Genomic DNA, 24,731 nt, shown 5'->3' on the forward strand with positions numbered 1-24,731 from the left:
ACTGCGTTTACCTACGCCGCCATCTTGACCGGAAGTCCCCTGAATTTTGTTTTTTAACAAAGAATCAGAATTAACTGATTTCTTTTTTTTTTTTTTTTATCCTCACCCGAGGACATTTTTCCATTTTTTGTTCAGGTAGAGTGGGAGGGAGAGAGAGGAACAGAGAGAGAGAGAAAAACATCGATATGAAAGGAACACATCGAGTGGCTGCCACCCGCACAACCAACCAGGGCCGGGGACAAACTGCAACCGAGGTACATGCCCTTAGCGGGAACCGAACCCGGGTCGCTCAGGACCGCAGGCCGACGCTCTAACCGCTGAACCAAACCGGCCAGGGCAGAATTAACTGATTTCTTATTTTGCTTGAGATTCAACATAACTTGGCACTATTACCTAATCCTGCCTTTTATTTTTATTTAATATTTATTTATTTAAAAACATTTTTTTTATCCTCACCCGAGGACATTTTGCATTCATCTTCAGATAGAGTGGGAGGGAGAGAGGGGGGAAGAGAGAGAGAGAAACATCGATGTGAGAGAGACACATCAACTGGTTGCCACCCACAGTACCCCATCCAGGGCCAGGGACAAACTGCAACTGAGGTACATGCCCTTAGCAGAACTGAACCCGGGACTCTCTGATCCGCAGGCTGAAGCTCTAAACGCTGAGCCAAACTGGCTAAGGCTTTATTTATTTATTTTTAAATATTTTTTCTTTATTGATTTTTAGAGAGAGAGGAAGGGGGTAGGGAGAGAGAAACATTGATTGACTACCTCCTGCATGCCCCCCACTGGGATCAGGCCCACAACCTGGGCATGTGCCCTGACTGGGAATTGAACTGGCAACCTCTTGGTGCATGGGTCAATGCTCAACCACTGAGCCACACCAGCTGGGATAATCCTGCCTTTTAAACATTTGTACATTTTGTCCAGCATGACTTTTTCCAGCAAACTGATTTTTAAAAACATTGCAGTCAAGTTATCTTCATTACTGAGTTTTCAGACACTCCCTTAAATTTTGCCCCACTAAGTTATCTCACCCTAGGGACACTGTGTACTCCCCACATCCCTTTCCCTCTTAATTTTCTTTGTTATCATTGGTAACTTTTCTGATGGCTACACTTTGAAGTTCTATTTCCTTTTCCTTCACCTTTGACAGTGTATCACCTCTCTGTTCTGTAGGATGAAGACTTTACTATAACTTTTACTTTGCAGAGATTTAACTTTTTACTCTGTTCTGTTCAGTTGCCCTAAGTAGGACTTTATGTAAAGCCACTAAACTTTAATGTATTGGCTAGTCTTTAAATGCTTCTCTGGCCTGGCCAGTTTGGCTCAGCGGTTAGAGCGTCAGCCTGCGGACTGAGAGACCCGGGTTCAGTTCCCGCTAAGGGCATGTACCTCAGTTGCAGTTTGTCCCAAGCCCAGGTTGGGGTCATGTAGGTGGCAGCCAGGCCGCGTGTGTCTCTCACATCGATATTTCTCTCTCACTTCCTTCCTCTGTTCCTCCCACTCTATCTCAAGATAAATGCAAAAATGTTCTTGGGTGAGGATTAAAAAAAAAAAAAATGTTTCTCTGTTACTGCCATCAGCCCCACCGGCCGCCTTGAACTAGCTGGTGGAGGGAAGGAGAGTAATCAATTAGTTCCTCAATTATGAGGGGCAGGGATTGGCACGTGAACACACAGTTCCAAGTGCAGAATCCAACCTCACAAAGAAAGAAAAAGCACTATCCCCAGAGCAAGTATCCCAGGGCGTCTCAGACTTGTTCCCTGTAGCCCTCGATATCCAAATCCCCAGTCACAGTGACTCAGCGAATCTAACACTAAAGAGCAGCAGTCTTACACTGCTCACTGTCTCCTCAAGCCAAGCTTGCAGAGGCGGTGTTCCCAGGGCTCAGCGAGGGACAAAGGGCTCAACCCAGCGGGACTCCTGTCAGAAACTTCCTTCTTTTGTTTACAGGTGGTTGCAGGGCAGTGGTCAGATGGGCACGCCTCCCACTCCCACTCCCACCCTGACCCTCGAGGGCCCTCTCACTCCCACCCCCAGGGCACCCTTCTTCCTTGTCTCGGGGTCCCTACTCCACGCCCCAGATTCCTCTTCCTTCCTGGAACTTCAGCCCCGGCGAGCTCCGCCCAGAGTCCCAGGGCCAGGGTGGCCGGCTCCACCTTTGCATGGTCCTAGGCCCCGCCTTTGCAGGGTACCCAGCCCAGGCCAGATATAAAGCAGCCTCAGATCGGTGGATAGCACCGGCAAGCCTCCTAAAACCTCCCTTACGCTCCAGCCCAGCAGCCACCAGCACAATCAGCGCACCGCGGGAGCCATGGCTGGTGAGTGCCCCGCCAAGCCCACCGCCCGCCCCGTTCCTCTGCAGGAGACTGTGGGGCCTCAGCCCTAAGATTTCTCTCTTAACTCAAAATTGTTGAAGTGAATGCCTGGCCAGTGTGGCTTAATGGTCGCGTGTCCACCCATGCACCAGGAGATCGCCAGTTTGATTCCCGGTCAGGGCACGTGCCTGGGTTGTGGGCCAGATCCCCAGTGGTGGGGGGCATGCAGGAGGCGGCCAATCATGTTCTCTCTCATCTATGTTTCTATCTCTCCCTCTCCATTCCTCTCTCTCTTTAAAATCAATATAGGAAAAAAAAAAAAAAGTTTTTAAAATTGTTTTAGTGAAGGCATTAGGGTCCCGGGCTGAGCCCTGACCAGACATCACAAATTAGGGTGGGCATTTAGGAGGGCCTACCTCCTTACCGAGATCTGAAAGTGAACCAGTGCAGGGAGACAGACGCATTAACAAAGATGTACTCAGCTGTGTTAGATGTAGTCGCTTCTATCAGATAAGAAAATGGCGCGCACAAGCAGAAATGAACCTTCAAGTACAGGTGCTGATAATAATCCCATTTGTCCCACAGACTGTTCCAACAGTAGCTCCTTCTGAAGACCTTTCCTATTCAATCAGCCAACCCTAAAGTAAACAGTTTCCCTGTGAAAGTTTGTCCCTTGCCTCTCCTATCAGGCTGATGCCATCTGTTATTTGTGTATGTGTGTAATCACCTCTCTTTGTTTTTTTTAATTTTTTATTTAAATGTTTATTTTTATTACAGATGTTTCTCCTTTTTCCCCCATTGACACCCTCCTCCCAATCCCCCTCCCCCCAGCATTATTGTCCTTGTTTAGGCATACTTGCATATAAGTTCTGTAATCACCTCTGTTTGGATAAATTCTTTCTTTTCTTTTCTTTTTTTTTAGATAGAGTGGGAAGGAGGGAGAGAGGAAGAGAGAAAGAGAGAAACATCAACGTGAAAGGGACACATCGAGTGGCTGCCTCCTGCACGACCCAACCTGGGCCAGGGACAAACTGCAACCTAGGTATGTGCCCTTAGTGGAACCGAACCTGGGTCTCTCTGGACTGCAGGCCGACGCTCTAACTGCTGAGCCAAACTGGCCAGGGTTAAATCCTTTTTTTTTGTTTTTTTTTTTTAATTTTACCTTCTTAGGGCTTTTTTTTTTTGCATTTATCTTCAGATAGAGCCGGAGAGAGAGAGGGAGGAAGAGAGAGAGAGAAACATCAACGTGAGAGAGACGCATCGAGTGGTTGCCACCCATACAACCCCAACTGGGGCTGGGGCAAACTGCAACTGAGGTACATGCCCTTAGCGGGAACCGAACCCGGGACTCTCCGGTCCACAGGCCTATACTCTAACTACTGAGCCAAACCGGCCAGGGCAGGGCTTTTTTTTCTTTCTTTCCTTTTTTTTTTTTTCTTTTTTTTTTTTATCCTCACCCGAGGACATTTTCCCATTTTTTTGTTCAGGTAGAGTGGGAGGGAGAGAGAGGAACAGAGAGAGAGAGAGAAACATCGATGTGAAAGGAACACATTGAGTGGCTGCCACCCGCACGACTGACCAGGGCCGGGGACAAACTGCAACCGAGGTACGCGCCCTTAGCGGGAACCGAACCCGGGTCTCTCAGGACCACAGGCCGACGCTCTAACCGCTGAGCCAAACCGGCTAGGGCAGGGCTTTTTTTTTTTTCATCCTCACCTGAGGACATTGTTCAGATAGAGTGGGAGGGAGAGAGAGGAAGAGAGAGAGAGAAACATAGATGTGAAAGGTACACATCGAGTGGCTGCCACCTGCACGACCAACCAGGGCCAGGGACAAACTGCAACTGAGGTACCCCTAGCGGGAACTGAACCCAGGTCTCTCTGGACCACAGGCCGACACTCTAACTGCTGAGCCAAACCAGCCAGGGCTAAATCCTTTTTTTTTAAATTGATTTTTAGAGAGAGGAAGGGAGAGGGAGAGAAACGTCGATGAGAGAGAACATCCATTGGCCGCCTCCTGCATGGCCCCCAATGGGGATTGGGCCCACAATCTGGGCATGTGCCCTGCTGGGGAATCAAACTGGTGACCTCTTGGTACATGGGTCGATGCTCAACCACTGAGCCACACTGGCCGGGCCTCCTTCTTCTTTTTTTTTTTTTTTGGCATTTATCTTCAGATAGAGCGGGAGGGAGAAAGGGAGGAAGAGAGAGAGAGAGAAACATCGATGTGAGAGAGACACATCAACTGGTTGCCGCCCATGTAACCACATCCGGGGCCGGGGACAAACTGCAACTGAGGTACGTACCCTTAGAGGGTCTCTCTGGTCCGCGGGCTGACACTCTAACTGCTGAGCCAAACTGGTCAGGGCTGCTGCTTTTTTTTTTAACATTGACGGGGGTGGGGGTGGAGACACTGATTTATTGTTCCACTTATTTATGTTTTCAATGGTTGATTCTTGTATGTGCCCTGATGGGGATCAGACCCACAACCTGGGTATATGAGGTGATGCTCTAACTGAATAACCTGGACAGGGAGGCTATGTTTCTGGCCAGGGAAGTTATATTTCTTGTGTATTTTTATTTTTGTTTCTTTTTAGGTAATAGACATGCCTATAGCTAGATGGTGAGCTCTTTGAAAGCAAGGCATAGATATCCTGACTTTCTCATTTTCTGGGAGGCAACTTTATATTTTACTACTTAGTAAATGCTTGTTAATATTAATAAGAAGCCCTGGCCAGTGTGGCGCAATGGTTAGAGCGTCGGCTCATGAACCGAAGGTCACAGGTTTGATTCTCGATCCTGGGCATGTACCTGAGTTGCAGGTTCAGTCCCTGGATCGGGACACATGTGGGAGGGAACCAATCGATGTGTCTCTTTCACATCCATGTTTCTCTTTCTCTTCCTCTCCATGCCTCCCCTCCTCTCCCTTTCCCTCCCTCCCTCCCTCCCTTCCAATCTCTATAAAAATCAATGGAAAAAATATCCTCGGGTGAGGATGTGTGTGTGTGTGTGTGTGTGTGTATGAAGTAAATAAGGTATATGTTGATAACAAGTAGGCCAAGAGAATAAAAATCAACAAAGCAGTGTTCAGGAAACATTGATATGACTAATGCAAAGATAGATCACAAAGAAAATGCGTGTCAGAGCTTAATGTCCTCACCTTTCTCCCAGTAGTGTTCAGAGTTGATAAGGAAGGTGGTGGAAATTTGTTGAGGCAGCTTCAGAAATTCCTTTCCATTTTCCCTAGGCCCTCTGAAGCAGATAAATCACTCTCATAGCATTTAAATCTTCATCAAACTTATATTCCACCAACAGAGTTTATAGAGTCAGAAATGCCAGGAGCAAGCTTGGAGGTCCTCTTTTTTTTTTTTTTTCTGTGTTGATTTTTAGAGAGGAAGGAAGAGGGAGAGAGAGACAGAAGACATGATTGAGAGAAACATGAGAGAGAACATTGATTGGTCGCCTTCTACATGCCTCTCACTGGGTATTTGGCCCACAACCTGGGTATGTGCCCTGACTGGGAATTGTACCAGTGATCTCTTGGTGCATGGGTCGACACTCAGCCACTGAGCCACATGGGCTGGGCCGGAGGCCCTTTTTTTTGGCATTTAGGGTCCTGAATCATACACCTGGCTGAATTTAGCCTAACAGGAGCTGCCTATACGAGGTGTGGTTCACAGTAGAAGCAGGCAGAGAACGGAAGGCTTAAATATGCCTTTCTAGTTAATTTTCTTCAAACAAGACAAAAACAGTTGCAGATGCTCCCTCTCCCAGCTCCATCCGCAGTTGCCCCTGTTCAGCATCAGCAAGGTATGAAGCAGTGGCTCTCGAGAGACAACCAGTGGTGATGAGCGTCCTGCCCCCGGCACTCCTTCCCACTCCTCTACATTGCAGCATGGGTTTATTTATGTCTGTACACTTTAGAATTACTCCAGCTTCCCTATTTACTATGTAAATTTGGGTAGTAACTTGCATAACTATTCTATGCCTCAGTTTTCTCATCTATAATATGGGAATACTAATTGTATCTACTTCATAGTGTTACCATGACAATTGAAGAAGAGTGCAGAACACTTAGAGCAGTGCTGAGCACACCATGAGCAGCCATTAGTTGCTGTCATTGCAAAAGTAAAGCATGCTTGCCCTGGCCGGTTTGGTTCAGCGGTTAGAGCGTCGGCCTGCGGTCCTGAGAGACCCGGGTTTGGTTCCCGCTAAGGGCATGTACCTCGGTTGCAGTTTGTCCCCGGCCCTGGTTGGTTGTGCGGGTGGCAGCCACTCGATGTGTTCCTTTCACATCGATGTTTCTCTCTCTCTCTCTCTGATCCTCTCTCTCCCTCCCACTCTACCTGAACAAAAAATGGAAAAATGTCCTCGGGTGAGGATAAAAAAAAAAAAAAAAGGTAAAGCATGCTTATTTCAACAACTTCATTGATACAGAGATAGTCAAGAAAAAGTTCATATTTCCCCTCTGCCTCTACCCCTTCTTTGCTCTTACTTATCTAAGAAAACTATTAATAAACATCTTTTCTCTCTCATACCAATATACTGCAAATCGACCTATATATGTAGTTTCTTCTTTGATTTTTATAGAAATGGATTCACATTCACTTCATTTTATCAGTTAAAAATATATAATGGAGCCCTGGCCAGTTTGGCTCAGCAGTTGGAGCGTCGGCTTATGGACCAGAGTCCCAGGTTCAGTTCCCACTAGTGGCATGTACCCCCTCCCCCCAAAATATATATATGAGATCATTGTATATATAACTCATTCTTGTTAACAGCATTAGTATGTACATACCATAATATATTTAAATGTTCCACCAAATAGACAATTGGGTTATTTCTAATTTTCGCCAATGGAAAGAACGGCACAGTACACAATCCTTGTTCCTATGTCTTGATGCTTTCAGTCTGTGTAACAGATTCTCTGAAGTTGGACAGCTAGATCAAAGATTTCTGGTTGCAGTGGATGGATTGCATAACCTAATATCTAAAGAAGGTGCCTCTTCCCTTATAGATCCCTTCAGCTCCCCTGTAGCTCAAGCTTTGCTGGTTGGTAACTGAATTTTTTCCATATGCTTCGTGTGTGTCTACATAGCCAGAAAAGCACTGATTGTACTGGCTCATGCTGAGAGGACATCCTTCAACTATGCCATGAAGGAGGCTGCTGTAGAGGCTTTGAAGGGGAAAGGATGGGAAGTCACTGTGTCAGACCTGTATGCCATGAACTTCAATCCTGTCATCTCCAGAAAGGACATAACAGGTAGGAGCAACTCCCGCCTTGAATTAGGTCTTTGTGGAACTTCTTGCCTGTGGGTTCCCTGGTTTGGCCTTGGCCCCATGGCCTCAGCTTCTCTTTTTCTTCTCTGCAGGTAAACTGAAGGACCCCGAGAACTTTCAGTATCCTGTCGAGTCTGTTCTAGCTTATAAAGAAGGCCGTCTGAGTCCAGATATAGTGGCTGAACAAAAGAAGCTGGAAGCTGCTGACCTTGTGATTTTTCAGGTATGGAAGGACATCAGAAGTGGTGTCAGGACACTTGAATTCTTTTCTTTTTAGAATTCCCACCTGAGGATATGTCTTTATTTTTTTATACATTTATTTATTATTATTATTATTTTTTATCCTCATCCAAGGACATTTTTCCAATTTTTGTTCAGATAGAGCGGGAGGGAGAGAGAGAGAAAAAAACATCGATGTGAAAGGGACACATCGAGTAGCTGCCACCCACACGACCTAACCAGGGCCAGGGACAAACTGCAACTGAGGTACGTGCCCTTAGCGGGAACCGAACCTGGGTCTCTCTGGACCGCAGGCTGAGGCTCTAACCGCTGAGCCAAACTGGCCAGGGTGGATATGTCTTTATTAATTTGAGAGAGAGGAAGGGAAAGGGAGAGAGAGAAACATCAATGTGGACATCAACTGGTTGCCTCCCGTACATGCCCTGACCGAGTTTGAACCTGCAACCCTTTGGTGCGCAGGACGACTCTCCAACCAACTGAGCCACACGGGCCAGGCTGGGACACTTGAATTCTTATTGTCCTAGACCTGCCACCTAATTAGCCATGTGATCTTAGAAAAATCACTTACCCTTGTTACTGCATTCTCTGTAAAGAAAGGTGATTATGCCCTGGCTGGTTTGGCTCAGTGGTTAGAGCATTGGCCTGCGGTCTAGAGAGACCCGGGTTCGGTTCCCGCTAAGGGCATGTACCTCAGTTGCAGTTTGTCCTTGGCCCTGGTTGGTCGTGCGGGTGGCAGCCACTTGATGTGTCCCTTTCATGTCGATGTTTTTTTCTCTCTCTCTTTGCCTCTCTCTCCGTCCCACTCTACCTGAATAAAAAATGGAAAAATGTCCTCTGGTGAGGATTTAAAAAAAAAAGAAAGGTGATTACTTCAAATGTGCAACGTTACACAGATTTATAGATAGTATATTACTCTGAAAATACGAATGCAACTTCAAAGATGAAATGCCAATCTTTTTTTCAATTAGTGATTTTTTTAATTTAGATTTTTCAATTACAGTTGATTCAATATTATATTAGTTTCAAGTATATAGCGTAGTGGTCAGACATATTTATATAACTTATGAAGTGATTCCTCTCATAAGTCTAATACCCACGAGGCACCATACATAGTTATTACAATATTATTGACTATGTTCACTGTGCTGTACTTACATCCCCATGACTGTTTTGTAACTGCCAATTGGCACTTCCTAACCCCTTCACCTTTTCCACCCAGCTCCCAACCTCCCTCTCCTCCGGCAACCATCAGTCTGTTCTTTGTAACTATGAGTCTGTTTCTATTTTATTTTTTTCACTTATTTTGTTCTTTAAATTCCACATATAAGTGAAATCATATGGTATTTGTCTTTCTCTGTCTGACTTATTTCACTTAGCATCATACTCTCCAGGTCAATCCATGTTGTTGCAAATGGTAAGATTTTATTACTTTTTATGGCCAAGTAATATTTCATTGTATATATATACACCATATCTTCTTTATCCATTGTTTGTTGATGGACACTTGGGTTCCTTTCATATCCTGGCTATTGTAAATAATGCTACAATGAACCAATCAGTGATTCCTCAGGGAAGTCACAGCGAAGTCTGCACTTCTCCCCTCCTCTCTGTAAGCGTCCTGACTAGTTTGTGGAGAGATTCAGACCTCTCTGATGTTGGAGCTTCCCAGCTGCTATGCATTGTCCTGCTTACTATGTTTTAGCAGCAAACCATGGCCTTTTCTCTAGAACAGCTGTTCTCAACCTGTGGGTCGTGACCCCATTGGGGGTCGAACAACCCTTTCACAGGAGTCACCTAAGACCATCGGAAAACACATATTTCTGATGGTCTTAGGAACCGAGACATCGCTCCTCTATCGTCTCCAGGCAGGTCCGCCCACATGCAGATACACCCACATACGACATGAGGAACTGTATTCAAGGGTCGCGGCATTAGGAAGGTTGAGAACCACTGCTCCAGAAGCTGCCTCACCATTTAGCAGTCAGTACTGGAAATGCGTATGCTTCTTGTCAGTCATCTTGTTTTGAAAATGCCAGACCATACTCAATAACTCTGCCTCTACCAATTCCAACTAACTTCTTGATCTTGAACATGGGACGGATATGACATTGGAAATGTCACAAGAAGGGTGATACTGCTGTAGTTTTTGCAATTATTCAGTCATATACAAAGAATCCAACCTTTGAAGTTTTATTCTACCCCAGTCTTGTGGCTATGAATCAAAGCCACACACCGTTAACCACAAAGGATGCCTTCTTGGTCTAGTTTGTCTACTGTATCTTATCCAAGGCAGCAGCAGTAGCAGCTTTCAATTCTGCATCTCAGAATTACCATATTTTAGAATTGGAAAGAATTTTGGTGGTCTTTTAATTTAACTTCTATCCAGTGCATATATTTTCTTTACTCAGTACAACTGTGCAGGTTGTCACAGCAAACTAGCAACATTTGTGTATTTATTATAATAGTTTCCTGACAGATGACAGGGAAAATCTAATTCTAGAAAAGTTAGTGTACTTTGTTCTATTTTTTTGGTACATGCCCCTAGTGGGAACCAAACCCAGGACTCTCTGGTCCCCAGGCTGACGCTCCAACCGCTGAGCCAAACCAGCCAGGGCAAGTCAGTATACTTTGTATAATAGCCTTTCAACATGGAAGCAGGACAAAAGGCCCAACAAGAATTTATGATGGGCCCAGCAAGTGTGGCCCAGTGGATTGAGCATTGGTCCATGGACTGGAGGTCCTGGTTTGATTCCCAGTCAGCACACATGCCCGGGTTGCGGGCTCGATCCCCATTGAGGGGCGTGCGGCAGGCAGCTGATAGATGTTTCTCTCTCACATTGATGTTTCTATCTTTCCCTCCCTTCCTCTCTCTCTAAAAAAAATCAATTAAGACACATTTTTAAAAAAAAAGAATTTCTGATGGGAATTCCCCGATAAATTTTAGTCACACTGATCATTTATTTACAAATTTGAGTAGTTGTGTTTATTCTAACCAATAGGATTTTACATCTGTGAGCACAAGGTACATACTTCATATATCTGATACCATACCTACTTTAAAGCAAGCTCTTGAGAAAATACTGATTTAGGCATCACACATTTGTCTGTAGTCCTTGCTGTCTAAACTTTTTTTTCTTTATTGTTGAAAAAATTACAGTTGTCCCTCCTTTTTCCCCCACCGACATCCTTTTCCTCATCTCCCACCCCCCACCACTTGCTGTCTAAACTTCGCTGTCAAATGTGATTTCACAGAAACAAATCTTATATGCATGTGGTCTTCTTCAGACCTACCCAATATCTGTACTTAAAAGTAGAAACAGGAGTGTCGGGTTGACTGATGAAAAATACTTTTTTATTTTTTTTTAAACTTTTTTCTTGATTGATTTTAGAGAGAGAGAGAGAGGGAGAGAGAGAAACATCGATGAGAGAACATCAATTGGCTGCCTCCTGTATGCCCCCAACGAGGGACTTGGCCCACAACCTGACCGGGAATCGAACGAACCTGTGACCTCTTGGTGCATGGATCGATGCTCAACCACTGAGCCACACCTACCAGGCGATGATACTTGTCTTTAAATTGTACTATCTCCTCCAGAAGGAATGACACAGGCCTGAAGCAAGATCCGCCCTCAGTGAGGAACCTTGGTTGCAGTTTGTCCCCGGCCAGGGTCATGTGGGTGGCAACCACTCGATGTGTCTCTCTCACATAGATATTTCTCTCTCTCCTGCTCTATCTGAAGATAAATGTAAAAGTGTCCTTCTGTGCTGGGAGTGTCCCTGATCTGACCTCTTTGTTGTTTGTTCCACAGTTCCCACTGCAGTGGTTTGGAGTCCCTGCCATCCTGAAAGGCTGGTTTGAGCGAGTGCTCATTGGGGAGTTTGCTTATACGTACGCTGCCATGTATGACAAGGGACCTTTCCGGGTAGGTGGATGATTCTGCTTTTTCTAACAGCTGGATGCTGGGGAGATTTGCTCCTCAGGCAGAGTTTTGAGCACAATTAGATACTAAGATCAGGCTTCCAGTCCCTTTGGAAGAGGTACATAATTAAGTTTTAATAGATCTTTTTGACATGCTGTTTAGGATTTGTTTTAAAATACCCCTGGGAACCCTAGCCGGTTTTGCTCAGTGGTTAGAGTGTCAGCCCAGGGACCAGAGAGTCCCGGGTTCGGTTCCTGCAAAGGGCACATACCTTGGTTGCAGTTTGTCCCCGGCCAGGGTCATGTGGGTGGCAACCACTCGATGTGTCTCTCTCACATAGATATTTCTCTCTCTCCTGCTCTATCTGAAGATAAATGTAAAAGTATCCTTGGATGAGGATTTAAAAAAAAAAAAATTTAAAATACCCCAGGGTAAAAAGAGGCAAGAGGATTGATTAGATAAAACTAGAATGCAAACTACTGAGAGTTGAAGCTGGGTGGATCATCATTATACAGTTGACCCTTGAACTGCATGGGTCCTCTTTATATGTGGGGTGCTTCCCCCCCAATAACTACTGTAAATGTATTTTCTCTTCCTTGTTTTCTTAATAACATTTTCTTTTCTCTAGTTCATTTTATTGTAGGAATATAGTATATAATACATATAACATACAAAATATGTGTTAATCAACTGTTTACATTATTGGTAAGTCTTCGGTCAAAAGTAGGCTATTTGTAAAGTTTTTGGGCAGTCAAAATTAGTTATGTGGCATTTTGACTGTGTGTGGGGTGGCACCCCTAACCCCTGCATTGTTCAAGGGTCAAATGTGGTATTTTCTTTTTTTTTAAATTTTCCATAATAAAAATAAATAGTCTGTCTTCATTTTTCAGAGACCCAAATACTATACAAGAAACATTTGAAGCCTTCTAGATTGCATACTTAGATACATGCCTAGCACTATGGGGAGACAGAATAAAACAAACAAGTAACTCCTCTTAGGCACCTGCAGTAAACAATGATTTTGCATTTCCATAACAACTTTCCAGGGATTTGCCACACGCAAGAGTATAGAATACTTAGCTTGCCCCTGCTCACCTGTCTGTGCTACCATCTTCCAGGCTGGTACTTCTGCAGAATCACACTGTGTGGCTCAGAGGAGCCAGCAGATGAAGTAACATCAACAGTACCTGAGTGTTCATGTGTGTTCTTTCCCCTGAGGCTGTTTTATTCATTTCCTGTCACCAAGGAGATGTTCAGGGTGATGACTTTTTAAAAAATATTTTTTTACAGAAGAAGAAGACAGTGTTGTCCATCACCACTGGTGGCAGCGGCTCTATGTACTCTCTGCAGGGTGTCCACGGGGACATGAATATCATTCTCTGGCCAATTCAGGTACCTCATTTTCAGTGAACCTTAAGGGGGATTAATTAATTGAGCTTTCTATGGAGTCCAAATCCTCAAAATAACAACTGAAAACAGACCTGAGGTGAAAGCATAGTGATTCAGAACTACAGGGAGCTTCAAGACTTACCTCTTCCCAGGCCCCTGTGCGTAAATAACCCGTGTGTGCACATGACCACACACCACTCCCCGAGGACTAGTTCAGATAAGCCCTAGTTTTGTACAGCCTCATGGTCTAATTCTCTCCAGATGAATGACCTCTCTCTCCAATCTTCCTGTCCTTCTCCAAGTTGCTGCTACAATCTCACAGACTATTAGAGCCTCTCCCACCCCAAATTTAAGAAATGCTTTAGTTCAGCGAATAAAACTTAGGTCTGACGTATGTTTTTTGGTTGTCACTGGACTCTGACAATAATCTCTTCTAAGGAAGAGGGATGGAGAGAAGAGCAAATGAGGTGGCCACTTATAATATTGGAGAATTAATATTATTATTGGAGAATAAATGATAAGCACCATTTGTTAAGACACATCTAGTTCTATGGAGAGGCAGGGAAAAGCAGGCAAGACTTGGCTGCTAAGCAGCTGCAACTCTCCCTTATGGAACAGAACTTCTGGCAGAGGATCCCAGGCTGGCACAGTTTCAAGGTTTTATTCATATAAAAAGCACAGCTGAGTAGGCTAAAATAGGTAATAGCTAGGTATGGAGAGCAGAAGGTGAGAGAATACAGCTCTGAACTGATTCTCAAGGGTGCCTCAAGGCTCCATGTCAGAGTATCTTATTGGAAAGCCCAGATTAACCTTTGTGGTTTGTATATGGTACAAGCTGTTTGTACATGACTCTTCTTTGTGCTTTGTGTATCCCCAGAGTGGCACTCTGCATTTCTGTGGCTTCCAGGTCTTAGAACCTCAACTGACATATAGCATTGGGCACATTCCTGCGGATGCCCGACTTCAGATCCTGGAAGGATGGAAGAAACGCCTGGAGGATATTTGGGATGAGACTCCACTATATTTTGCTCCAAGTAGTTTCTTTGACCTAAACTTCCAGGCAGGATTCTTAATGAAAAAGGAAATCCAGGAAGAGCAAAAAAACAAGAAGTTTGGCCTCTCTGTGGGCCATCACTTGGGCAAATCCATCCCAACTGACAACCAGGTCAAAGCCAGAGAATAAGATTCACAAGATTTGATTTCCTTCTAAAATGTAGCCAAATCCAGGTTTCTTTTCCAGGCTTCCTTTAGATTAGTTTTTCTTTTTCCATGAGGAATTAATGGGAAAGAGAATAGACTATTCATACATTTTAGATAGTTTTAATAAACATAAGTAATTCTTACAATTGCTATCATGGCAAAATCTGATTAGGCTCAAGAGGCCACTTAAAATATAAAGCAAGGAAAGGTATAGAAAGAGGCTAGTCAATATTCTTTAAGGCTCTGTACACAATTTAATCCCTATTTTAGGGATAAATTTTTAGGGCTAAATCTCACTAGAAAGCATCCAACTCTTCAATGATCTATTTTTCTTTTAATTACCTCTGTGGTATACAGCAAAATGGAATTGCTCAGAGAAAGCAATGACTGAATCTGTCAGACCTAAGGGAGTTGTTGAGTAGTTAATCGATGCCTGTTTGTGATATACATTGGGTTTAACTACTGCATAGTGACTGATACACCTAATATGAGTGTTACTCTTCCTTTAACTTCTCTTGTTTGCATACAAATACCTTGAAATGAAAAGCTAATAAAAGTCTCCTTTACTTTAATCTTCTAATTTAATGTCTGCAGAAATAAAACAACACATCTATATACTACAATTTGCTACAATGAAAGAATTCAAGACAGGAAATAATACCCCAATTCTTTTTTTTAGTCAAAGGAATCTTTTTTATTAAAAAAAAATTTTTTTTATCCTCACCCAAGGACATTTTTCCATTTTTTGTTCAGAAAGAGTGGGAGGGGGAGAGAGAGAGAAAAACATCGACATGAAAGAGACACATCGAGTGGTTGCCACCCGTACAACCCAACCAGGGCCGGGGACAAACTGCAACCGAGGTACATGCCCTTAGCGGGAACCGAATCTGGGTCTCTCTGGACCACAAGCTGACGCTCTAACCACTGAGCCAAACCAGCCAGGGCTGCTAAGAAAAACAAAAACAAAAAACAAACTTTATTGTTGAAAGAATTACAGATGTTCCCTTCTTTCCTCCCCATTGACCCCCCCTCCTCCCCACTCCCACCCCCCTCCTGCTTTCCCCATACTATTGTCTGTGTCCATTGGTTATGCGTATATGTTGGGTTTATCTCTTCCCAACCCCTCTACCCCTTCCCTCTGAGGTTTGTCAGTCTGTTCCCTACTTCCATGTCTCTGGATTTATTTTGATCAACAGGTTATTTTGTTCATGATATTCCATGAATAAGTGAGATCATGTCTTTCTCTGACTGGATTATTTCACTCAGCATAATACTCTCCAGCCCCCTCCATGTCATCTCATAGGGTGAGAGATCTTTCTTACAGCTGCATAATATTCCATTGTGTAAAAGTACCACAGCTTTTTTATCCACTCATCTACTGATGGACACCTGGGTTGTTTCCAGATCTTAGCTACTGTAACTAGCGCTGCTATGAACATAGGGGTGCATATATTCTTTCTGATGGGTGTTTCAGGCTTCATAGGATATATTACTAGAAGTGGAATCAGTGGGTCAAATGGCAATTCCATTTTAAATTTTTTGAGGAAACACCTCACTGTTTTCTATAGTGGCTGCAAGTACTCCAATTCCACAAATACTGCTTTATTTCTGATCTATATACAGTAACCATCTGGAAAGGTTTGTCCTGTGTCATTGCTAAACTGATGACTTTCCTTTTAAGGATGTATTTTGGTCCCATGACTTTTGGGATAAAATTGTAAGCCTACAGTTTCATTTACTTTGGTGAACAATTCTGGCACAATATTCTAATTTCACATTGAAATTAAGTGCAACTCCATATAATTGGAGTAATTCAAGTAGAATATGACGAAAGACTGCCCTCTTGTGGTGCACTGGAAGAAAACAACAAATGATGCAAAGCAAGGTTGCCTGAACTGGGAGTAAGTAGCTTCATACCTGCCAAGGAAATGATGGCATCAGGCTGGAGAACCTCAGTTGCCAGATGCCTACAGTCACTGGGTATTTTTTCCTTTTACAATACCCACAATGACAAATGGCTTGCTTGGTGCTTCAGTTTAAAAATGTTTTCTTTTGCCTTTATCCTCACTGCAATTTTGTGTAAGTTTTAAAAGTTCCAAATGAAATCAACTCCATTTCTGCAAAACAAACCAACACTCTTTGGTTTCAGTGAAGTCAGAGACAGAGCATTCATGCAAAAGTGGAACCTACTGGGGAAGGTGGGGTGAGTAGATTTAGTAATAAATCATGGCCAGTGCCGATACAGTGACTTGGCTTGGGAGTCTGCCCATTAGGGCTGCTTCATACCGAATGATAACGGAATAGATTAAGATCCTTTCAGGGAATTTAAAGGACTTTTAAAGAGAACGGTGTAGAAATCAAGACAAAAAATGCAGTAAATAAATAGATGCCAAGGGGCAGTAGTTATTCTGATTTGCCTGATTTAGATTTATCCAATCAGTGGACTTGGCACTCCTCTAGATATTGGAAATGCAGCAAAGTGCCTACCCTCATGGAGTTTGCATTCTAGTGAAGAATGAGATGAACAAATATGTCAAGTGGTGATAAATGCTAGAAAGAAAAAGCAGAGGAGGGTTAGTGATAGGATACAAGAGTCTTGTTTTAGCCCTGGCTGGTTTGGCTCAGGGATTGGACCAGAGAGGCCGGGGTTCGGTTCACACTAAGGGCACATACCTTGGTTGTGATTTGTCCCCAGCCCCAGTTGGGGTCATGTGGGTGGCGACCAGTCGATGTGTCTCTCTCACGTCAATATTTCTCTCTCCCTTCCTCCCTCTCTCCCTCCCGCTATATCTCAAGATAAATGCAAAAATATCTTCAGGTGAGGATAAAAAAAAAGTCTTGTTTTATACAAGGTAATCAAGAAAGACCTCTCCAATGAGGCTCCATTTGAGCAAAGACCCAATAAAGTGAGAGAGTGAGATGTGGATATCTCAAGGAAGAGCACTCCAGGCAGGAGTGATGTGTGGGTGCAAACCCTGAAGCAGGAACATGCTTTGTCTGAGGGTGAGAAAGGAAGTTACTAAAGCAGAGAAAGGAAGAGAAGGCTGAGTCAGACACATAGCCTCGATCAGATCACATAGGGCCTTATGAGCACTATAAGAATGGAAAGATAGGAAGTCACTGGAGGGTTTTGGGCAGAGGTGCAACATAATCTGATTTATGTTTAATTCTGGCTGGTATGTGAGGAATCAAGTATAAGGGCAATGATGGAAGCAGGGAAATGGGGAAGCTGTTGTTACAATCTAAATATGTTTTGGGACCAAGGTAACAGCAATAAATGTATTGAGAAGTGGTTGGATTCTGTATATATTTCAAAGATGGGAGTAACAGGATATAATGATGGATTGAATCTAGGTTAGATTAAAAAAAAAAACACTTTAATGGTATTTTGACCTAAGTATTTGGAAGAATGGATATTCCATCTAAGTTGAGGAAGAATCTGGAAAGAGTATCAGGGGCAGGAGTCAGGGGTGGGAAGAGTGGAATCAAAATCTGACTTCAGACAGTTTATGTTTGACATCTATTAAGACAGCCAAGTGAGCCCGGCCAGTGTGGCTCAGTGGATTGAGCGTTATCCCATGGATTGAGAGGTCCCAGTTTGATTCTTGGTCAGGGCACATGCCCAGGTTACAGGCTCCATCCCCAGTAGGGGGTGTGCAGGAGGCAACCAATTAATGTTTTTCTCTCACATTGATGTTTCTCTCTCTCTAAAAAAATAAATAAAAATATATTTTAAAAAAAGGCCCTGGCCAGTTTGGCTCAGCAGTTAAGAGTGTTGATTCTGGTTAAGGGCACATACCTCAGTTGCGGTTGGGTCCCTGGCCCTGGTCAGGACTGCACGGGAAGCAACACCAGTTAATGTATCTCTTTCGCATTGATGTTTCTCTTTCTTGCTCCCCTCCCATTCTGTCTGAAAATAAATGAAAAAGTATCTTCTGGTAAGGATTTAAAAAACAAAACAAAAACCAAAAGACAGCCAAGTGAAGCTGTCAAGTAGCAGTTGGACAACAGGAATCTAGAGTTAAGGGGAAAATTACGGCTAAGGATACATATTTGGGCATCTTCAACATATAGGTAATATATAAAGCAGTGAGACTGGATGAGGTCACCTAGGGCTCTCAAATGTTAGGAGGTCAAGAAGATGAGAATGAAAAGGAGTGGCCAGTGAAGGAGAAAAAGTATGGTGTCCTGAAAGCCAAGTGAAGAAAGTGTTTCAAGGAGGGAGTGATCAGGTGTGTCAAATATTGCTGCTAAGCCAAGTAAGAGAGGCTTGAGAATTGACCTTTGGATATGGTCATTTGGAGGCCACTGGTTTTGATAAGACTGGAAGGAAAGTGGAAACTGTGTAGGCAGATGTGTGGTCAAAGGAATTATTTATTTGATTTTTTTAAGAGATAAGGGACATTTATGTGCCAGTAGGAATGACTGATAGAAAAAGTTTTATGTTGGAGAAAGGATAATTAAAGGAACATGTCTCTGAAAAAGCAAAAGTACACAAGAGACAGCAGAGTAACAACAGAACTAGTAATACTAATGCAAAGTAACACTTATTAGGCATTTATGTGTGCTAGGAACTAAGTAATTTTACATGGATTAATTTACTCTGAAGAGGAGGGTCCTATTTTTGTTTCCTCTTTATAGATAAGAAATTGAGGAATGGAGAGGTTAAATAGTAGGTATAGCCAAAACTCCACCCCGCAAAGCAAGTATGGCACCATGAAATACAGCATAAGAGTAGCAATCAAGCCCTGGCCGGTTTGGCTCAGCGGATAGAGCGTCGACCTGCGGTCCTGAGAGACCCGGATTCGGTTCCTGCTAAGGGCATGTACCTCGGTTGCAGTTTGTCCCCGGCCCTGGTCGGTTGTGCGGGTGGCAGCCACTCGATGTGTTCCTTTCACGTCGATGTTTCTCTCTCTCTCTCTGTTCCTCTCTCTCCCTCCCACTCTACCTGAACAAAAAATGGAAAAATGTCCTCGGGTGAGGATTAAAAAAAAAAAAAAAAAAAAAAAAAAGAGTAGCAATCAATACCTCTTTCTGAGAACAAGACCATTAAGTGTCGCTGTTGAGAAACTGTAGCTGCTTTTATACTTCCAGAGTTCCTGTTGTGTCTGGATCCAGGGATAAATGATGTTTCAGTTCTTATAGGTCTGATTATATGGCTCTGGGAATCCGCTCCTTACAAGATGACAGAGCAGTACTCTTCCCAGCCTGGAGTAAAGCAGGACAACTACTTCCCTTGCTCTGGATACTGTAACTTGAATTATATAAACCAGGATTCCATTAGTTTTTCTGGCAGCCACCTGTAGTCTTATCTTCAGAGCAGTCTTTTGCCCACATGTGCTGTGTTTCTGGACCAATGTATTTTTGACATTTATAGTTATTAAATTTCATTTGATTATTACTCCTTTCTAGTGCTGTTTAAGTCAATAAATGCCAAAAGAAGACAACTTTTAAACATAGTTGAACACTGGCAACCTTGTATTTAATATATATAATTAATTTAATCTAAAGTGACAACTCATTTAGATACATTTGGATATGTTAAAAGTTCAGTCATTTTCTCCTTTGCTGGGTGGCTCAGTTGGTTGGAGCGTCATCCTGTACACCAAAAAGGTTGTGGGTTTGATTCTCCGTCAGGGCACACACCTAGGTTGTGGGTTCGACCTCCAGTTGGGGCGCATACAGGAGAAAACTGAGCAATGTTTCTCTCTCACTTTGATGTTTCCTCTTCCTTCCTCTCTAAAATCAATAAAGGAAATTCACAGAATCAATAGACACCATCTATATTTGATAAGAAGGTATATGTATACTGTCTAAAGTAGTACTTCTAAGACATTATTTTTTACATAGTCATGATATCCATGTATCCATTTGTATTAGTATTTAATTTTTAAAAAATATGTTTTGATTGATTTCAAAGAGGAAGGGGAAGAGAGAGAGGGACAAACAGGTATCGATCAGCTGCCTCCTGCATGCTCCCCCTATTGGGGATTGAACCTGAAACCTGGGCATGTGTCCTGACTGGAACAGAACCAGTGACCTCTAGGTACATGGGATGGCACTCAACCAACTGAACCACACTGGCCAGGGTTTAATATTTTCTTTAATTTGACTAATATCTCTTCATAGTCTAATAGATGTACATTGTATTTTTTCTAATGCACATTAAAACACATATACTATGTTTAAAAATAATGTTTCCCATATACAACCTAAAATCATTTTGAGTACCACTAGTGATATGTTATTATATATTACATTCTGATAAACACTAATTTATGCATGTGGAAATAACTGCCAAAAGAATTAAAAAGAGATTGCCTCTGGAAGTGGGACTGAGGGCTAGGGAGACATGGTGTTCATCAAATGTACCTTCATGGTACATGATTTGCTATTATGTGTATGTACTATTTTTTCACTAAGCATGGAACATTTAAACTAAGTAAATCAAATACAAAATTCTGTCCCACTAAGCACTTTGTACACTGTCTAGCAAAACAGTATGCACAAAATAACTACTTGGAAATATTTTTATATTTCATACCTTTTCCTGATGATTTTACCATTTCAGCCACATATTCATGTTGCTCAAAAATGACCATCATGGATATGACTTCATCCACAAGGTTTGAGGAAAAAAAGACAGTTATCCACTGCAAAATGAAAACTTTCCATTTTTTATTTTTGACTGCAGCTGTTTACAGAAATATAGTTGCGAGTATACAAATGTTCCAATAGAAGCAAAATATCTTTTTAATATTTAACAAGTTATCACAGATAGCTAAAAACATAGATGCAAATGAAATTCCCCCAGAGAACAAACTGAAAATATCTGGTGTCAGTGCTCTGCAACCCCAACTATGAAAGCCATATACACACAAATGTAACCCTTAGTCATTGCAGGACAATGGAAGAAGGCAGTTCAGTGGTTGATCAGTGTGCTCAAGCAAACAAAATAAAATTTAAATGGCAGAATAGTAGCTAAACCACTTGAAAATAGATTAATAAAATACTTGTCATATTTTATTAAAAAGACTAAGTAAAAGTTGTCAAAAAAATTAGCAACTACTTGGAGCTTATCAATTATAAGTAAGGGGAATAAAGTGAAAAGACACATTCATTAGATGAAAAAAAAATCAGCTGACTGTCATTGGAATCAATTTGTAGTCCCTAAAGTCATACACACTTCAGTGTAGGAAAGCTCTTTATTGGACACATTAGTCTGATTCCAAACCCACTCTCAAACATCAGATGGTGTGTGTGTGTGTGTGTGTGTGTGTGTGTGTGTTGTCCTGAGTTCATTAGCTAAAATAATAAGTGATCCCTATGAACTATTCAAACCAGGCAAATTACTTCTGGGGGAAAAAAAAAGAACAGGAGTGATATGAGGCTTAAACAAGGGGCTTTCAAAGGAGACATTACAAGTTAAAGTCAAACAGAATTGTGGTAGAATGCTTTGGGTACAGGAATATATTAAGCAATCAAGTGGGGAAGAGAGGAGAGGGAACAAGAAAGAAGGAATGTAGCTAGAGCATCTCCCAACAGTTTGCCTATGTATTTGCCAGCACCATAGTTTGTAGAGTAAGCCACTTACAGTTCCACTGCTAGTATTAAGCAGTGGTGATTTTTATAGAGTATATAATTATTTTTATTTTGAAATGTGCATTTTACTTTCATGAGTTAACTGGTGATTTGTAAACAGTGGGAAGAAAATTAGAACAACTACAGAGGTATTAAATTACACAGGAAGATTAAAATGAATGAATAAATTTACTTGAGGTTAGTTTATATTGACCATCATGCCAAATTATATAATGCATTACTGTCTTGTTTAATATTTATTTTAGTAACTCTTGTCTGAAGCATAAGTTCCAAGGATAGTTATATCTCTACTGCAGCAGTTCTTATACAAAGCAAGCTACTTTTAAAGAAGTTTCATGTATTAAAAAAATTAAATAAGGTGCTTTGTTGATATGACCAGCCATCTTTTTTTAATATCTCAGATACAAATATAAATATAGGAATGACAATTTTGTTCTGAGAGCTGGCCTAGCCAGACCAAATTTGTTGTCTGGTGGTAAAGAGGCAATGAAAAAAAAAAAAAAGCTTGTATTATCACTGCCCACAATGTACCCATTTAATGAATAACAGAAGAATTTAGCACCTCTCAATTATATTAGCTACTTAAATGTTATAACAATGAAAAGAAATATAGAATATTGCACCTATATCCTTAAATCAGTCACTTAATGTAAACTTTTTAGTAAGTGGTAGAAATATGCCAAACTAAGTCAACTGAATTATCAATAACTAGACTAATTGTATATATTTATATAAAATATACTATAGGCAGTATGAAGAATAAATTATCATGGCCAATAAAAGGTTATGAATAAGCAGCTTAAGCTGAATTTACATAGAGAACGATGTATAATATAGGGGAGAAAACACCTTCTAGATCTTACTGTAGTTTTCACACCAGTGGTTCTCAAACTTTATGTGTGCATCAGAATAACCTGGAGGGTGTTAAAACACAGACTGCTGAGCCTCACTCCAGAGTTTCTGATTCAGTGTGTCCAGGATAGGTCTCAAGAATTTGCATTTCTAACTAGTTCCCAGGTGATAGTGATGTTGGCTGGTAGGCTAAGGACCATATTTTGAGAACCACTGGTTTACACACACATACACACACACTATATACATATACGTGTGTGTGTGTGTGTGTATATATTACTATGTACTATAATGTTCTTATGTACATGACACAAAATATATAGGAAGAGGGCTGTAGATTAGCAACCTGATCATGTTAATGTTTCTAAAACGATTTCCTGAAGTGTAATCATACCCCCTTATAGTCAATTACTTTTCAAAGTCAAGTACTGTCTAAGTCCTACTACAGTCATTTTAGAAAATATTCACACAACACTTATACCAAGTTGCTATCCAAAATAAAATGGGACATAAATATTCTAAACAGTTAAGATGTATTTATTAAGAAGGAATCATCACTATACAGTATTCATGACTTCTTTGGAATGATTAAAGTGCATAATATCAATAGGGTATTTCGAATATTGCATAAATGTTTGCAGTTTCAGTGTCACTAACAACCACGGAAATACTCACATAGAAGAAAACTGCTCATCCCAAAGCTACTTCTATCCTGACCTGTTGTTGAGGGTCCTTTCTTCAAGCACCACTACCATGTTAAGGAGCTGGAACATAGGCAAAATTAATGAAAACCAGAGGGACACTCAATTCAACTGTATCTGGTTGAAAGGAATTATCTTAGTTCTGGAGGGACTCAAATATAACTTCATTTTCTTTTAATACTATTTTTCATAGGTAGATTACTGAGGTTCTGGTGAGCAAGAAGTGCACTATAATTAATTACTTGGCCCTGTCTAGTTAGAAAAACTGACATTACCAGGTTTTATTTAAACTATGTGTCTGTGCCCTGGCTGGTGTGGCTCAGTTGGTTGGGCATGTTACTGTGCACCAAAAAGGTTCCTGGTTCAATTCCCAGTTAGGGTACATGCCCTGGCTTTGGGCTCCATCCCCAGTAGGGGGTGTAGGAAGGCAGTTGATCAACTTTCACATCAATGTTTCTCTTTCTCTCTCCCTTTCCCTTCTTCTCTCTCTAAAAATCAATACAAATATTTAAAAAACAAATAAATTATGTGTTTGTGATTTATTTTAATTCATCTAATTAAGATTATAGAAGATGCTTTAAACACACTTATATAGATTTGTTGCATGGAGTCTCACAGGTAGTAAAATTTTCATTAGTATTCAGGTTGGTTGAGATAAAGACAAATTTAATTTATGTAACGCCTAAACAGTATTATTCTGTAATCTTTTACTTACCCTCACTCAAAGGAACAATTCTGATCATGTATCTTTTCTGTTACTTTTATGCCAAAGGGAGTTAGATACTTATGAAGTTGTTCCTATGATGATTAAGAAATAGAGCTAGAAAACCTTCCATTTTGCACAGCTCCTTGGAGTGCCTTCTAGTTGCTAGATGCGATGCTGCCTGATTCATGAATTGCTTAATAAAGCCAATTAGATCTTCAAAATGAAAAGAAAGAAATGGAGAAAAGAAATGACTAAATGGAAAAGTTGAATGTTGGGACCTAGTAAAATAATTTGTGTTTTTGGCAATAGAGAAAAAGGAAATTACAAAAAAGGGGCACTATCATGGTAAAGGCACTTTCCCATTTAATCTAAATACAAAATAGTAATTTAAAATTTTTTCCTGAAAGAGAAAGTAGAGTAAAAATACAATTTTATTACTAAGTGAGGCTAGACTGTCATGAAAATCAATGGAGAATTAAAAAATTAGAGCCCTAAGACAATTCACAAATGACACTGTAG

The 24,731-nt window shown here is 41.6% G+C and overlaps 1 protein-coding gene across 1 annotated transcript; it reads left to right on the forward strand.

Moving 5' to 3' along the window:
- Positions 1-2,108: 2,108 nt before the first annotated feature.
- On the forward strand, positions 2,109-14,450 carry NQO1 (NAD(P)H quinone dehydrogenase 1). The gene is made up of 6 exons (XM_036275183.1): positions 2,109-2,326; positions 7,421-7,585; positions 7,695-7,825; positions 11,652-11,765; positions 13,053-13,154; positions 14,029-14,450. The coding sequence occupies exons 1-6, from the start codon at positions 2,320-2,322 to the stop codon at positions 14,332-14,334; spliced, it is 825 nt and encodes a 274-aa protein (XP_036131076.1). The 5' UTR covers positions 2,109-2,319; the 3' UTR covers positions 14,335-14,450.
- Positions 14,451-24,731: the final 10,281 nt, after the last annotated feature.

This window comes from Molossus molossus, unplaced genomic scaffold (genome assembly GCF_014108415.1).
Source record: "Molossus molossus isolate mMolMol1 unplaced genomic scaffold, mMolMol1.p scaffold_m16_p_21, whole genome shotgun sequence".
NCBI classification, from domain to species: Eukaryota; Metazoa; Chordata; class Mammalia; order Chiroptera; family Molossidae; genus Molossus; species Molossus molossus.